We start from the raw sequence: 17788 nt of genomic DNA on the forward strand, positions 1-17788 counted from the left end.
CCCAGATTTTATTTTGGAAATCCCTTCAGGAAGTAGTCCGTTTAATCAACTATAACTTAATGTTGTCCAGACACTCTGAAACTGTAGCGCGCTAGGCGTCTTTATTGAGACGGATCAGGTGTGTTCAGAGAAGCGGAACCGGCCGGTGGCTCCGTGTCTGCGCTGCCGCTCCTTCACCTCCACTTCCTTTGCCATGACAACTGCGCATCCAATTCTGGGTGTGACAAACATCTTTCATCAGATTCGGGCGTTTTTCCAGGCTGAGTGGAGGCGCGGATGACTTGACTTTATTCCTACCACCATCGCCCCTTCCTGCTGATGCGTTCTGGACGTTTTTCCCGGGGTTCCGTCCACCCGGTCCAGATGTTCTGGACGCGCGCTGGCAGCGCTGCGTCTGCAGGGGTCCTCTGATTTATTTGCTGATGTAGTCCGGGTCGGGGGCCGAACTTGAAGTCTTGAAGGCGTGAGCTCCAAATGCAGTCACTCCTGGGCCGGGAGAAGAAAGAAGAAGAAGCCGGGTTTGGGATCGAACTTGGTCTGTCTCCGGGCTTTCTGCCCCAAGCTGTCACCATGTTCAGCTGTGTGGGCTGCTTCTGGGTGCTCCTCTCCTCCGCTCTGGTCGCCGTCTGCAGTTTCAGCTTCATCTCTCCAGCTTGGATTGTGAAGGACCAACTGAGGAACAACAACAACCATCCTCATCATCATCATCACCATCACAACAACAAGGACTCCGTGAGCTTCGGCTTGCTGTGGCACTGCTCGGAGTCTCTGGATCACATGTACCGATGCTACACCTTCGGGGGACTGGGCAAATTCGCTGAGATCCCCTCCAGCTCCTGGCAGGTAGTTACCGAACACGCCCGTGTTCACCATCACAGGCGGATGAGGCGAGCATGGGAAGGGCATGGCGGGAATGAATGGGTGGCGTGGAAGTAAATGCTTTAATGTCACGCTTTTTATATATACACCGTCCTGAATGGAGAACATAACGCTCAAATTATTACATCTAGTCCTGGTTTAATGGAACAAGCTGATTATTTGCCACCAACAAGTCGTTTGTCCTTTAATTCTCGACTTTAAACCTTCAGATTTAAAAGGTGCTTTTGCTGAACACTTTACGCACAGGGATTGTTGGCGTTCTTTTGAGATTCTGGTGGCGGGGTTCACACACACACACACACACACACACACACACACACACACACACACACACACACACACACACACACACACACACACACACACACACACACACACACACACACACACACACACACACTGCTCTGGTCTAATAAGCAGACCTGAGTCAGGTACTACTCAGTTACTCATGAAGGTTGGGGGCGGTGGGAAGCCCCCCCCCCCCCCACCGACAAAGGAGCACAATCATCATCCCATCTCCTGTCAATCAATGTCATCCATGTTCCCAGACTCCAGACTTCATTTCCAGCCTAGACGCGTTTTTACTCCACAGCTCCATTATTCCATCCACCTCTGGCGTTCTGATTTTACGCATGAAGAGAAAGAGTTTAATTTTGAAAGGGAGCTGCATTGGCATCTGCTTGTCTGATTGTAACAAGTATTTGCAAACAGAGATGATTGGACTGATTCTCATCGTCTCTTTTAAATCCCAGAATCCACCGCTGCGCGTCTTTAATAACCTTCAGCGCGGCTCTCAGTGTTTTACAATCATTTGCTTCCAATCAGCAGTCGTTTTGCAAACTGGCCGTTATCCAGTTGTCAGTGAGTCAATTAGAGGTTCTTCCTCGCTGTCCCTGAACCGGAGTGTGTGGCGCTGATGGAGCTGCTTTCCTGCTCACGGTTACGCGTGTCATTACCACCCCCCCCCCCCCCCCAGCGCGCCGTCCCGCTCCCACAGCCATCAATAAAGGTGAAAGGGTCGTTAAGTTTTCATCAGAGCCACTTTATTACTCCTCCACTCCTCGCTCATGTGCGCGCATTTTGCTGATGCCTCCCATTTGCAATGTGTCAACAACCCGCCCGCACACGGACACGCAAAGTTGTGCGGCGTGTGCGCAATGACTGAAGTAGTAGAAGAAGACAACCTGCAGATTGAGCACAGTGGTCTCTCTCTCTCTCTCTCTCTCTCTCTCTCTCTCTCTCTCTCTCTCCCTACACACACACACACACACACACACACACACACACACACAATTTGTTTGAGGGGAAAAAAAAGACACTTCACACTTATAATAATGACTCAGCTATAAAGGTGACAGCTATTTACAAGGTGGCCAGACTCTTTGCAATGACTCAGCATCATCATGAAACGTTTTCCAGCTAATCAGTGCTGCACAGGATGCGTTCACATAATTGCAGCCAGAAACGTTTGGTATTGTTGTTCGCCACGGAAATGATTGCTTGTGTTGCTTCTGCTCTGTTCAGCGTTCTGTGATGTTTCCATGCCTGTGTGTATGTGTGTGTGTGTGTGTGTGTGTGTGTGTGTGTGTGTGTGTGTGTGTGTGCAGACTGAATCCATCCGGTGCTTTGTGTTCAGGTCAAGCAGGTTGGTGATGGAGGTGCCCCATGTGAAATGCTGCTGGGTAAAGTGGACGTAGGCCCTCACTGCCAAACAATTCCACCTTAAGTTGTTAACAGCTTCTTCACCCTGAACCTTAAAGCTGGACTATTCTTAGTCTTTGTATTCAGGAGGCAAACGCTCAGAATCATGGGATGCTGATGTCTCCGTCTCCGCCGTGGCGTCCGTGTTCTCAATCAGTACTTGCCCACTGAATTTCAAGGTTGTCTCACAGACGAGATGAGTCGTGGCCGAGCTCCAGGAACACTGATTGGAAAACGTCTCGGTTTGTCCTTGTCGTTTGTCTGTCTGTGCGGAAAAAAAAAAAAAATGGCAGTCTGACAATGCAGAGATTTGGAGCTGTGGAAATAAAAAAAGGATGTGATTGGCTTCCATTGAAATCCTCTGACACGCGATACAAAACGATGCCCATGTCGTTTCTCCTACATGCCAGAAAGATGAATCATTGGTGTGACTGGAGACGTATCCACGGCCTAATTGCCAGATATACCTATAAAGAACACTTAGTGATGCATAAACCCTGCCTGATGCTCCAAATGTCATTTCACCACTCAGTGAGCTAGAACTTGTAGATGGATAGCTCATTTTAGAAATTCCACTTGTGATTCCTTTGTCTGGCTGCTACACAGCTTTTGTGTCCCCCCCCCTCGTTCATTAGCATTCAAAAAAGGATGTGACAGCCGTATTTTAAAATATATTGTTTCCATGCGAACATCTTGCGAAGAAAATAAAAAGCTCTTCGCCAACAGTGCAAAAAATGAAATCATCTCAAAGGATGTCACTTGTCAGGATGCAAATCTTTATTTTACACTTTACTGCTTTATGTACAGCCTGTCCAGTAAATTCGTGGTCTGTGGCTGCAACACATTCACAGCTTGTGTTACACTCTCTGCAGTGAAGAGCAGGTAATGAACCGAAGCAGATGGAAGTGTCAGTCGACTAGCAATGTGGAATCAAAGTCTGCCAAGACTGCAAGTTCCAGACACACTTTAATAAATGTATAAAATATATATCTCGGTTCTGTCTCTATCAGGATAATCTAATGCATCGCCTTCATTCCTCCTTAAAAAAAAATCAACTTTAAAGTCATCTGCAGTATTTAGATAACTTTAGATAACTTTTAATTTGGAACTGGTAGACTTGAATCAGATGAAACGATAAATTTGCAGACATTCATTTTGGCTTTGGGAACCTGTGGCACAGATCTTGTTTGGCAGATGAACTGAATTGATAAGGAATAGACTAAAAAGCATCTCTCTGGTTTCTGACTAATAACGCAGCACTGAGTTGAGTTAAGCCATCACAAACGCGTCAGGGTGACGACAGCCGAGTGAGCACTCTGTTATTAGGTATTTAACTGTAACCACATGTGACGTGTTCAACCAGGCATGGTGTGCACTGGATGGATGGAGAATCCAGACAGAGAATCAGCAGTTTGTGTCCCACCTGATAACAAAATGATTGACAAGGTCTGGTATTTATCTCTCCGGACAACGTAAAGGCATGAAGGGTCTCTGAGGTGGACACGAAGTCCAAAAGGTCCAACACCGACTCGTGTTCCCTTGGGTGTCAATGCATTGGTTATGTCTTATCAACAAATACAGCAGCTCAACAGGCTAGCACAGGGCTGTGAAATCTCCACAGAGCAGAAAGCTGTCATTTTCCATCTTTCATGCCGGTTGGAGTCGCTCCTCAGATTCACTGTAGTTTCTGAAGCGTCCCTCTCTGCCTCTTACAGTCTCTCTGTAATGCTAATGGGGAACCTCTGTGGTGAAAGCTGTTTGTGTGGAAGTGTGTCTGCCGGTTATAAATGATGTTATAGGCTCTAATGCACATGTTGTATTCCTGCCTCCCCCCGTGGGGAGTCCGCTGCACAGTTTGCAACGGAACACAAAAGGAGGACTTGACTGGCTGCTTTTTCATGCTGACCTCATTCTGTTTCCGGCGTAACGTACGACTATTTTCACATGCAGTATGATTAGACAAGAGTGATACGACACATCCCCCCCCCCACACACACACACACTTTTACACACACACACACACACACACACACACACACACACACACACACACACACACACACACACACACACACACACACACACACACACACACACACACACACACACACACACACACACATTTTTACACCGTGAGATAAAAAGAGGCAGACTGATGCAGATGTACACACACAAAAAAACATCTCTCACCCATCAGTGTGATCAAAAGAGACATTGATGTGCTGCACAGTGGCTTCCATGTCAGCGCTGAGGCAGTAATTAGAGGTACAGGCAGAGAAAATTGGAAGAGGAAGAAGTAGATCCAGCGTGTTTCTCCAACCACCAAGACCTCAACGTTCTGCCAACACTGGTGCCGTCGAAACATCGGGAACAGTTCCCACGCCAAAATATAATCATTTCTGTTCAAAAATATGTAAAAATAAAAAGATTTGTTATATTTTACTACAAGAATGCAAACATCAGTATGCATTTTTCAACTTTTTTTTAATATCTACAAGTCAAAAATGGGATTCTGTTTTTAATGCACCAATTTTTAAATGCAATAATTCAATAATTTATTTATGTACTTTGGGATATTTAATTACACCTGCACGATACTCCTCCCAGAACAAATTTTTGATTGGATGCTAGGGGGTGCCATAACTGGGTTTTCTGCACCAAATCCATTCAGGGCCAATAGAAGATAACCACCATGGGAGTAGTGATTTGAATTTGGTGGCAGCTGGTTTGTGTCCAAACTCAAACCGATAAGAGCTGAGGGACGCCGTCGACTGAGGTAAAAATTCTTTCTGTTGTTGACTCCCTAAAGGAGTCCCCCCCCCCTACACACACACACACACACACCCCATCCACGGCAGAAAGCAGCCATCAACCACTTTCACACTCCATAATTAACTGGACTTGCTCTCTTTTCAGCTGATATCGTAAAAGTACTTCCACCTGTAACGCCGCCGCAAAGAGCTCCAACCCATTTCCCGCTCTTTCATAATCGCTTTCTTCAATATCCTTTTTTTTTTTTTTTTTTTACATTTTTAGACACATTTGGTGTACAGTAATGCAATTTTCCTGTCGGTTGATTTCACATATGCACAAATACATTTTTTTCCCCCGTAGCCGAAGCGATTTTGTGCTTAGACATAGACCAGCCACTATAAGTGAGTTGTATTTTACACAATATTTGACCGTCCAAACCCAAAAGCTTCTACCAGCTTGTGAAACAGACTTGTTGCAGATTTTCTACCGGTAAGCAGCAGGAAGAGACGTTGTAACTGGAAGCAGAGATGGATATTTGCTCCCATTCTGGCCTGTCTGCTCTGAAATGGGGACTGATTATCATACGGCGCATGTTCACTTCAAGGCCGCCGTCTGTCTGTCTGTCTGTCTGCAGAACGGATGACACGACGTTTGCATGCAGAGGAGCGTTTTTCTACAATGACAGATTTGGAGCCGTGTGAATGGTGGCTACTTTTCGCTCCATTATGAGCTCCATACATCAGGATGTAAAGAAATAGTTTACAAAAATGATTTTTCTACAGCTACTGAATTGGGTTCATGTCGACACAACGGGGATCAACATGCATCAGCTTGAGCATTTTTTGAGAAATGGAAATCCACTCCAGTGGATATTACTGCATTTATTTTTGCTAAATTACATTATTATGTGGAAATACAAGCGGAGGCAGTGTTCCAGACCACATCCAGCTTTCAAGGATGCTCTGAGATCTGAGTCCAATTCAATGCAGCTAATTATCAGAGGCTTTGTTAACCCATGAAAAACCAGATTGGCTCTTAATTGAGTGCAAATTGAAGCCAAGGCTGAACAATCCAGTGTTTTTCTTTCCCATCTTTCGATAAACAAAAAAACAAATTGTAATGTTTTTTTTTTTTCCTGATCCATGCCCACATGCCCACAAAGTTTAGTAATCAGGGAAAAGATGGCCTGTCAAAAAATATTAAATTTAAACACCGCACCTTATGTGTTCTTGTCCTCAAACACCCAGACGGTTTTCTTAACGTCTCCAGAGAGATCCAACTCCAGTTGATTTTTCATGCTTGAATATAATCAGAAGAATACAAAGCAACAGCTTTCTGGAAGGCGGCTAATCAACTTAATAGGCTTTAGAAAATACTTGCCAGTAATGTAAAGAATATCTGATTTGTAGCTCATTCAATTCCATTGGCTTTAATGACCACACAGCTTTGCTGCTGCCGGATGTTATTGGCACCGTTTGAAGCGGCGAAGGTTCCATCAACGTTATTGCACTGTCACAATTCATAGTTAAGTGTCCCGGAGTATATCACACTTACAGTCACACATGAGATGCAAATGGAAGCGGGACACACACACAAAATCAACAGCATGTTCTTTAAACTCATTCATGCCAGTTTCTAATGACGCCGGCATTTAGGTTTCCAATTAGAGCTGCTTTAAAGTAACTTATATTGATAGTTTTTTTTTAATCATACATACCATACACACATATTTTGAGTGTTTTGGGGTCATTAGCTCGCTCCAGGAAGGCTGAGCCCCTGTGATCCAGCTAACAACTAAATGTTTCAGGGGTTTTTTCCCACCAGATTAAAAATAGAAATCAGAGAAAAGTCACATAGGATGTTTTTTGTTTTGTTTTCTGGTCTCCTCCTACTCTGCCTCCAGGAAGGGTGTGTCCTCCCTCCGTCTGACCCTTCTGCGTGCAAATTTTGTGATGAATGCCTCGATGCGGGAGTTTGGGGGGAGCGTGTCGACGCACGTGGCGGGTCAAGAGGTCGATTCTGGATACGGGAGAGGCGTTGAAAGTGCAGAGGAACAGCTGTCCAGATGATGGATAGAACAGGTGGCACAGAGGAGGAGCGAGAGAATCAGTTCATCTGCATTTTATACCTATCTAGGTGAAAAAAAAAAAAAAAGAGACAGGAAATCAGTCTGACCGGGAAGGTGAAGGATTTATGGCCTCGTCAGCCTTGATGGATGGATGCTAGCTGAGTATGCGATCATTTGTAAGCGATATTTGAAACTGTTGCAGCAGAGGGCGCCGCCAAACGCCTGCTTAGTGAGCGCCAAGATGGTCGAAAAATGTGTATATCATCAACAAAGACGACTTTCTTCAAATATTGGCCGGATTCCCGGCGGTGCCAAACGTGTCCCCGTAGTGTGGGTTAATCTCTTTTATGAATTATTTGCTTTGGTGATATTTAAGACCCTCTGATCAGCACTTCCCAGGTAGACACAGCGGGTTGTCTGACTGATGGAAAAAAAGGGGAGAGATGGGGGCAGCATAATGAAGCACTATCTTCTCCGCCGGGGTGTGCTGAGTCAGCGGGCTGCGAGAGGCCGCCCTCCATTTGTTAAACTGCCTGTCACTTCTGCTGCCTTCATTGTGGATCCTGCGGGTAGTTTATGTATTGATTTAACGGGGAGCTTTTCTCCATTTTTTAACATAAATGATGGCTCATTCGACGCGCGGCGGTGTAGCAGCTCGGTCGGTCCCCGTCGGTCGCCACAGAAGTCGAAACGCACGACTTCCGAAAGCTGATACAAGAGGAGGATGGAATCAACTATATTTGGGATACGTCGTCGTATCTCGATTTAGTTTTTCCTGCTCCACTTTTCACGTCTCACAAAATCCCAAAATATCAGAATGGAAAGCTCCCAGGATTCGGGCTCGGCATCCGAGCTCCCCAGACGTAACTTCTGCGTTGGATTCTGGTCGAGCAGTTATGCAACTTCAGAGAGTGTGTGTGCAGACATATTCTGTGCTGTATAAAGGGAAATATCACAGATTTGCATTGAGATGTGTTATTCCTATAAGCTCTGACACATCCAATTAAAAAATTAGTCAGTGGTTGGTACGCAAGCTGTCAGCTTTGTGCTCCAATGTTTGGCTCTGGGGTTGGAAAGGAATCGTAGCAACAAATCTGATTTTCTTTGAGGCACAGACTTTGTTCGTCACCCTATTCACGTGTGCATGTTTGTGTGTTTTAATATAATACAACACAATCTGAAGATCAGTTTCAGGCCCTGATCTTTGCGTGCCACATATTTTCTTCTTGGCTTATAAATGAATATCCGTGTGTGTGTGTGTGTGTGTGTGTGTGTGTGTGTGTGTGTGTGTGTGTGTGTATTATCATACAGAGCCATTAGCTAAGTTGCTACAATGCTTTCTTTGCTCACTAATACCAGTCTTCAGGGGGGAAAATATTCCTCAATAAAAGCTTCATTTCCTGCTGTGTTACGGTGAAGCATTTGATGCTGCTGTGATAATGTGCATCTCCACAGAGAGAACCGAATGAAAAGACAAGATAAATATGGGAGCACACAGCATGACGTGAGTAAAAGTAGACGCATAATGAAGTCATTTGGATGCAAGTTAGTTGTGTTTCAGACTAAAATCAGATCAAAATGTATCCTTCCCACTTTAAGTCTGCTTATTCTTTTAATCTAACCCCCTCCAGGGCTAAAGGAATAGCAATCCTGCATTTAGTATTTATTTCCAGTCAGTCAGGAACAACTTAATAAGACGAGTCGCTCCTCTCTGATGCCACTAATGTCCTTAAACAGGAGTGACATCACCTGAATGGAATCAAGATTCTTTCGAGTCCTTGCTTTCTTTTGCAGTAATTCACACGTTTAAATGAAAGACAGCACAATTAATGGATGAGTGCAAGCTGCACATACTTCATAATTTATCAGCGCGTGCCCACAGCAAGCTGCAGAAATTCACAGAAGCGAGCTCAATGAGTGACCTACTGTTGAAGTGACTAAGGTGAAGGATTTCAGCGTTATGTTGTTGCGCCGTTACATCATTCTCCTCTTGAACGCCTGTAGGCCGGGACCCTCGGCTCTTTGCTATGTAACACACGCTGCTGTGTGCTGCGAGGGTACTGATGCAACTCAGATCCAGACCTGGCAACGCGCCCGTTAGCCTCGCTTTAATCTTGATTTGTGTGGGAAAAAAAGAAGAGTTTTTCATCCAACTGCTCCACCCTGTGACAAAACCGGAGAGGTGTGGCCGTCAAAAATAATACGGTTATCCGGAGGATTTCTTAATCTCACCTTGAGGCTTCCTGTTCATTCTAGTGGGTCAGAAAAATTTGCGGTAATCTGACCGCTCTGATACGCTGATGAAATGAAGCAGGGTGGTGGAGGCAGATAGATATAGCAGCGTTTCCAGTTGCTATAGTACAGTGTCTATGAATTATGAAATGTGCTCTTGGGACCAGCAGTGGTGCAGATCATGAATAAATGCAAGAGCAAGCTGGGCTGGATGAGTTTTTCAGGGTTTGAGTGTGTGAGAGCTGAAGAACTGAAGCCCACACACAGAACTCCTCTATTACAGGTGGAGGTCTCGTGGAAACACTTCTGGTCCGATATCTGTTTGAATTTAGCCGAGTTTTGGGGGGTTCAAACTGGGGGGAGGGAGGGGGGGGACTTCCGCCTGCAAGAGCGATAAGTATTACATCCCAATTCTGGTAGATTTCCTATTTATTATCTTATCTGGGACGAGTCATCTGGCTCTAACCGAATTGTAGAACGTATCTCACTCATTGGAAAACGCTCTCTTCTACAAATCACTAATTAAATCATTCACACAGTTTTCCACACTAATTAATTTTTAGTCTTTTCCGTTCATCTCCTTCTCCTCAGCTACATGTGGTGCAGACATTTATTAATCCCAGCATCTCCATAATTTATGAGGAGTTGTGTTTCTGCTGACCTAAATATTAGCTGTGGATGTGGATGTGGGACGGATGACGGCCCTTTTGTCCGAGTTCAGTTTTAGTCGTCCAGGTGGAAATTTATCAGATTAGTAGATTTCCAGAAAACTTTGGTTCAAGGAATAATCTTCCACCTTTGAGGAAAAAAAAAAAAATCACATGTACATCATAGCATTTTCATCAAAATAACCCATGTGACAGAATAATATATTTATACAATATTACTACAATGTTGCTCATGTTATTTAATTTTACTTGTCTCATTTAATAACATTTTCTAACATTATTACACGAGAAGGAACTGAATACATTACTGTAAGGCATAGTGCGAGTGTGTGTGTGTGTGTGTGTGTGTGTGTGTGTGTGTGTGTGTGTGTGTGTGTGAGAGAGAGAGCTGTGGCGCTATTATGTCAGTGTGAAGGAGTACAGTATTTCTTTGGCACTTTGAAAAGGCAAATTGTTCCCCCCCTGCTTTCTTTTCTTTGCTTTCTATCACCCCCCTCCCCCCTCTCCTGTCATCAGGTTCTCTGCCTCAGCCATAATTTCTGGATCGGGCCTCTTTGTACACAAATTACGCTCCGCTGTTTGTCGGGATGATTAATAGTTGTCACCTTTGTTTCCTTTCATTTCTCTTCTTCTTCTTAATTCATTCAGCTTTTCATTTAAAATTTAAACACTGTGGTTTTCCATTTCTTGTTAGCATCTCTCAGGCAGAAGAAACAAAAGGGGACAAATTCCACGACTGGTGTCCTTTGAGGAGACTTGGGAGGTCGGACACTAAAAGTATCGGTTGCGCTATAATTCAATTACAGAATCTATTGAAAGAGAGGAGAAAGGGGACACTTTGCCTGGGGTTGTTCTCTCTTTTGACTGTCCATCAGCCCCCACCACCAGCAGCCCATTATAAGAGCTGAATAAGAAGCTCTGAGGATGTCATCATTAAAGGAGGCTGCGAGGGATCCCATGCATTCCAAACCAGCCATTTGATCCTCCTGTCTGATCTGATCTCCTTTTGTGATCTATTATGAAGGATGGAGTGATGAAGAGGGGAGGAAAGAGTAGTTATTAAGTAGTTTCTGGTTAGATCTTGTACTACACAACTCCCCCCTCCATCATTTGAAGCGACTGAACTCGCGTTTAATTGGGAGGGAAAAAAGATGGAAGGAGCAGGGGGAACAAGTTAGTCTCTCGCTGCTTTGCCTCCATCCTCACCCCCACCTCTATATGCAATCGCTCTGATCTGATGTTGTAGTGTGAAGGCGCACGGCGGCCCCCCGAAGGAGGACTCCTGATGAATGCAGGGGCTTGTATGTGCAGCTATGTGATCTGCCTGCCGTCTGATCTCCACTCCGGGGGGATCGTTCGTGTGGGCAGGTGGCGCTCAGCTCCACCAGATGGAGACTTGATCACTCGTCAAACAGTTGTTGATTAATTCAGGAAGAGAAGCCATTGTTTGAGCCCTCATCATCATCATCATCCTCAGCGAGGCAGTTTACCAGCATCTTAAGGTGTAGACTTTTCCCGATCCTCTACGTGGATCAGCAGACCGCTGTGCTTCATACACTTCTGAAAAGGAGGTATTTTTCTCCGAACAATGTGATTAAAATAGAAGCTTTTCTCCGTGCCCTATAGCCCTCCATAAAAGTCTCCAGCATATGAGTCACTGTCTGCACTGCTCCACCTGAGGCTTTCATAAAGATGGCTCTCCTTCGGAATGATACCAGCAGGCAGCTATTTCCTCTCCTGCACTGCAGCCGATGTGAAACCAGAACGGACGTTTATTTATTTGTTTCTCCAGCGGTTCTCAGACCACAGCCTTATTGAAGTTTGTTGGCAGGTACTTCAGGCAGTTTATATTCACACAACTTCTATTCATAGACTAAAGAAAGAGTTTTCTAAACATCTAACAGAACACAGAGAACAAGATGGAGCGTAGTGATGTTTAATGGAGTTATATAACTGGTATATTAGTCATACTTAATGTGATTTAAATATGATTTACAATGGATTCCCCTGACCGTTGTCTGTGGATGTTACTAGATCATGGTGATGGGCCAAAGTTCAGTTTTTACCTCATTGGTCAATGATAATCTGACTTTACTTGTCGCCCCACAGACCAGAGGTGGTCTTCAGACCAGACCAGCTTCTACCGGATGCCTGTGCAAACGTCAGAATTTAATCATTCATTTATATCCCACATCAACTCCTGCTGTACAATAACTCCAAAACCAGTCGGTGTTCCCACCGGAATAAAACGACCCGGACCTCTGTTTGCTGCGAAAATTGCTTTGAAGCAGATTCATTCAACTCAACTTTAATTAGAAATAATGAATGTAAGGGAGCGATAAAATCTAAAATAATAAATGGTTTCAAAGCGTCCCTTCACAGGACCGGGAGCTTTATTCAGATAACAGCTCTAAAGATTTCTAACTAAGTTTCCTCTCCAGAGCTGGAGAGAGCCGTTACTAAGAAGGATGCCCCCATCTCTAAGAGACAAGATGATGCTGTTACTGCAGGTGACTTTATGTTTCCTGTAGTATCTCGCACTCGTAAACTATTGTTGTTTGTAGTCTGGTCAAACTGAGTTTGTAAAAAATAGGGGAGAGTATTTTGAAAATCTCCCTTTGCTCGGAAAATTTTTGGCCCTCGGGATAATTTTTGTAATGCAACACCAACTGGGGATTGGACCAGGTGACCAGTCTGCGTAAGGGCGTGTACGCAAATATTCAAATCCGATCAAATCAAATTATTTTCAGTCAATTACTATGAAGTGAAGTGAAGACTTTCAGAGTTTGCTGGTTCTGTGGGGCGCGGAGGCAATTGTCCCAGTTGGTGATCCGGTCCGTGCTTTGGGACTAGAAGAACGAGGCTTTGAAGATGGAAAAACAAGAATGAGCTGTTTGGTTGGTAAATATAGTCCAGACGCAGGAGAGAGAGCACAAATGACAGGTTTGCGGTGGTGTTGTAGCGTGTGGCGACTCTGGACCAGCTTCCTGCTCTGGACTACCATCCAAATCAAACATCCCTGCACAGCATGTCGCTTACATGTCTCACACAGTACAGCATCAAGGTGTGTTTGTGAATGTGAGTGTGTGTTTTACTGATGGGTTTCAGAGGTGTTTGTTGTATGAGGTCATTAAAGCTATGAAGACACTGGATGTCTGATAACAGTGAGGGAATCTTAAGTCTTTCTGTATTTTTGACTCTGATTGCGCCAAAAAAAGTGAAATTGAAACTGAATATAAAGTAAGTTTTATAAATGTCAAACAGAATAGAGGCTTGTGTTGTTCTGTATTATTTAAACTGTCTCAAAGGCTTAAAGTCACACGATGAAGTAATTTCTTTGGTGGAACTTCTCTACGACACAATGTCATGAAAGAGGACATCTGACTTGACTTTACGTACGTCACCATCAAGTCATTTAAAGAAGTCAAAGTTGTGTGAAGCCGTAACAAGGCTCTGAAAAATTTGAAAATAACAAAGTTCAGCTCAGTGGCTTGTCTGCAGAATTATTCAAAAAATGATCACTGCAGGGTTTTAAACACCCTCAGAAGTTGCTAACTCTGAGGAAGCTCATTTCAGCCAATGTGATGTCATCGCTTCCTGACTCCAAGAAAATCAAGTTTACAACATGAGGCTGTGGTCAAATCCCCCCTCTAACAGCCAGATGGAGGGTGGAGCGACACTCGACAGGCTTGACCGTGTTTTTGCCGTTGCCCTGGAACACAATTAGAACAGAAGTTTTTGCCTCATGTCTGAAGGATGTCATCAAATACGCCTACGCTGTTGTTTGGCCAAACTCCAGAGCTTGGATCCACCATGCAGCTACGTGATGAAAAAATCGAGCACAAACGACTTTCAGATTTGAAGCTGCACACGTCCAAAGTAGGTATATGTTTCCTCCGCAAACAGAACCGTCCAGATTTGTGGTCGTCTATGACATCATAGAAGGCTTTGGTCGTCTGCTAGGAAGAACACACTACAGGTGGTTAGTGTGTTGATTAAAATACCAGCACACCAGCCACACCCACTTCCAAAAATGGGCGGGTTTAGCTGTTTATTTTAGACCACACCCACACAGAATGTCCGTGACTACAGGGCTGAAACAGGGGTACACGGGCATCCCATAATATAAGACCTCAGTGGTGCTTGAGAAAACACACACACACAGATGCAGATGATGAAAGGTAGAGCAGTTGGCAGCTCCTTCATGGTGTGCCCAAATACGCGACTTCTAAAGGGGATGGTGCCTTGCTCAATGGGCTGTGCTCAGGAGCTGAACTAACACCTCTCCAGTGCAGCTTGACACTCTGAAAACTTTGGACCACATGGGCTGTGAACCCACCACCCTCCGGTTCCCAGCGGACTGAGCCGATGCCGCCATTCTCACACCTGTCCAACGTAGAGTAATAATATTTCCTCTCTGAACTTGTTGGTGTTTGTTTGCTAACACTGAGCGACTCCACGCGCGTCCCGGTGTGTGAGTGGGAACAGCGAGTGCTCCAGCGTCCTCCTAAGTGCTCCTGAATGTCACATCCTATCTGCAGCCTGTCCCCCAGGCACAAATGGACACTCCATCCACTTGTCAGGTGATTAATCTCCGCTCCTCTCTCGCCCTCATCTCCTCTCCATCTCGTATTCACTCTGTAGACGCAGCTTCGTCAGCCATTCAGAGGACCGTCACACACACACACACACACACACACACACACACACACACACACACACACACACACACACGCACACACACACACGATGCACAATTACTGCCTCTCCCACTTTCCTTCCAGTTAAAGATCAATGAGGACCACCGATGCATTATTCAGCACATTAATTTAGAGGTGCGTCTTGTGTTAGTGCTCTGGCAGGATTATTAGGGCTGTTTTGAACGATGATGAAGGCAAGCAAGCAAGGAGAGGAAGAAGAGGGGAAGGGAAGGTGCTATTTAAAAGTTGGATGGGGTGGTGTGTTAGGTGGAAGGAGAAGGAACAACCTCTGGTGACCCGGAGTTATGATGGTAAAGAGCTTTTAGTGGCAGAACATGTTGACGCTTTAGCTGCTGAATGCTGATTCACAGTGGAAGGCCTGCTCATAAAGAAGATTGCAGTCTCCTTTAGCTGCACACACACACACACACACACACACACACACACACACACACACACACATAGAACCAAACTCGAAAAACCCGTCACGTCTGCTCATCAGTGAATCCGCCGCGCTCCGTCTTCACCTCTTGTCCTCCATAACGAAGAGGCATGGCATTGTAAAGCGCTGGGGGTTATTTTTATCAAGGGCCAAGCGTGAACCGTCTCGTGTTGCTGCCACTTCTGCAGAACACAAATCTTCCATTTTCCTCAGCCTGACCTGCTCTGAAACATTTTAGCCTTTCAGACCAGACTCGGAAAGGCAAAGTGTGTTTAATGAGACGTGCCTCGCCGCCGACATCTCCTAACTTCCATTTGAATAGACAATGAAATTTCACTGGTGCGTGCCGCGTAATCCCTGACTTTCTTAATGTAATTGGAAATCCAAAGAGTCCCCTTCAGACTTTGCCTTTATTACCGAAAGCAGCTGGATGGATTTTGTTCTGTGTGGCTGTGATCATTGGTCTCCAGTAAACTCAGGATGTGCAGCCTTTATTGCTAGAAACCAATAAAGTGTCTCGGCGATGGCGCCAGGTATCCTTACATGTGTATCAGAGCATGAACCCTTTGTTTTTATCAGCGTTCCAACACAACACAACACAACACAACACAGCTGATAGCCAGTAATATGGTATTAAATGGTGCTTGAAGGGTCAAGTCAGCCAGGTATTGCATTCATTGATTACAATCATTGCGTCTTTTGCACCTCATCACCTCACCAGCGTCCTGAGATAATAACATTCTCAATGAAAGCTTCCAGATTCAACTTGCAGCTTAAGATGCGGATTAAACAAAAATCTGTTTTCCTCTTTTACGCCTTCTGCCAAACTTTTATTTTCTTCCCACCACAATTTTCCACTTCTTCAACCCCTTGCGGCTCCAGCTGTTGCAGAGGCCCAACCAGTTATTAACACATAATTACAATCTATTTAGGAAGCATCACTGAGAGGACCGCTGCTGTTAGCGGCTCATTTTCTACTAAATTAACTTGTGCTCAGAGCAAGGCGAGTACATTTGAGGAAAGAGGCATCTGAAATGCGTCTATAGCCTATTGTCTGTAAGTAAAAACCGGGAATGATTATGAGTTTACGTCGTTAGCGCCGCCACTCACACATCCGCGGTGATGGGAGTTGATTAATTGGGGAACCATTAATTGAAATGTTGGTTGTTTTCTGTGGAATAGCTGTGCTTCGCGCTGATAGCCTTTGTTAGTCTCTTGGGCTGTGTTTTTAAATGGCACAGAGAAAATGTCAAGTGTATAAATCTATTAGGACTCGCAGATTATGAAGTGACTAAAAATGGACTGAATACACATAAAGCTGCAACGTTTACAGCTTAAATATGGAAATATCAAGCCATTTACAAAAATGCATTTTTCATTCTACCCCCAAACAGTCATCTATTTTTTATGCTAGTCATCATTATCAACTTTAATTCAGCCGACTGCTCATTATGTGTCTTTCATTGTTCCCTGAGAGGGAAGCTGAACACATCCTCATCTCCACTCCCTGACTATTTGAGACATGATGCACCTTTCATATCTCATGTTTTATATTGACAGCTACGGGGTGGGTGGGATACGCTGCACACTGGTTACCCCATGAGGTGCTTTGAGATCAGGCAGCAAAGACAAAGAACATGTTCTTTATGCAGGCGTATCATTCCAGCTGGAGCGGGAGAGGAAGACCTCTGATGCTAATGACCTCTCTGCATCCTGAAGCGCGATGCTGCGTGCTCTTCATCCTTTTGTCGCCTCCAGGAACATAAAGAGACAAACAAGTCGCTGTAGCAGAAGGAGTACCAATGCTGATGATCAGCGTGTTTCTTCACTTATTGGACTCCTGTTAGGATCAATTGAAGCAGCGACTGTGAGCGGGTTTTTTTTTAAATGCAATCTAATAACAATCGATTGTGTCCCAGAGCAGATGGAGAAATTACAATTTCAAAATGTCGCTGCTTGATGATTGCAACCTCTGCTAATTGACATCCCAGCTGGCGATGCACTGACAGACAGCTGAGAAGAAATGTGGTGCAAAATATCGATGACAAATCAATCAGAAATTACCTCTTTGCTTCCCCACTATGACCAATGTGCCCTTGTGCAAGGCACTCCCAGTGGCTCCCAAGGGAAATAATTGGTAATCCAGTTGTGTATATATGTAAATGGGCTGTTGATGCGTGTAGGGTGTTCGTGAACAAGAACACACACATTGAACAAACCTAGACAAATAACAAATAATAAATAAAGGTCAAAAGAATATAATCATCTTTGGCACATTGCTGCTCTTAGATATTTCCCTGCTGACGCTTCTGCCAGGACAAGTTAATTAAATCTTCAGTGAGGA

General features: G+C 44.6%; 1 protein-coding gene across 1 annotated transcript in view; it reads left to right on the forward strand.

The window, feature by feature from the left end:
* Positions 1-474: 474 nt before the first annotated feature.
* The window catches only part of LOC137606735 (LHFPL tetraspan subfamily member 7 protein), a 76293-nt gene continuing 58979 nt past the window's right edge, over positions 475-17788 (forward strand). Inside the window, exon 1 of the mRNA XM_068332127.1 lies at positions 475-843. Coding sequence (XP_068188228.1) covers positions 475-843 — 369 coding nt within the window. The remainder of the gene's footprint in view (positions 844-17788) is intronic.

The sequence above is a fragment of the Antennarius striatus genome, chromosome 13 (genome assembly GCF_040054535.1).
Source record: "Antennarius striatus isolate MH-2024 chromosome 13, ASM4005453v1, whole genome shotgun sequence".
Taxonomy (NCBI): Eukaryota; Metazoa; Chordata; class Actinopteri; order Lophiiformes; family Antennariidae; genus Antennarius; species Antennarius striatus.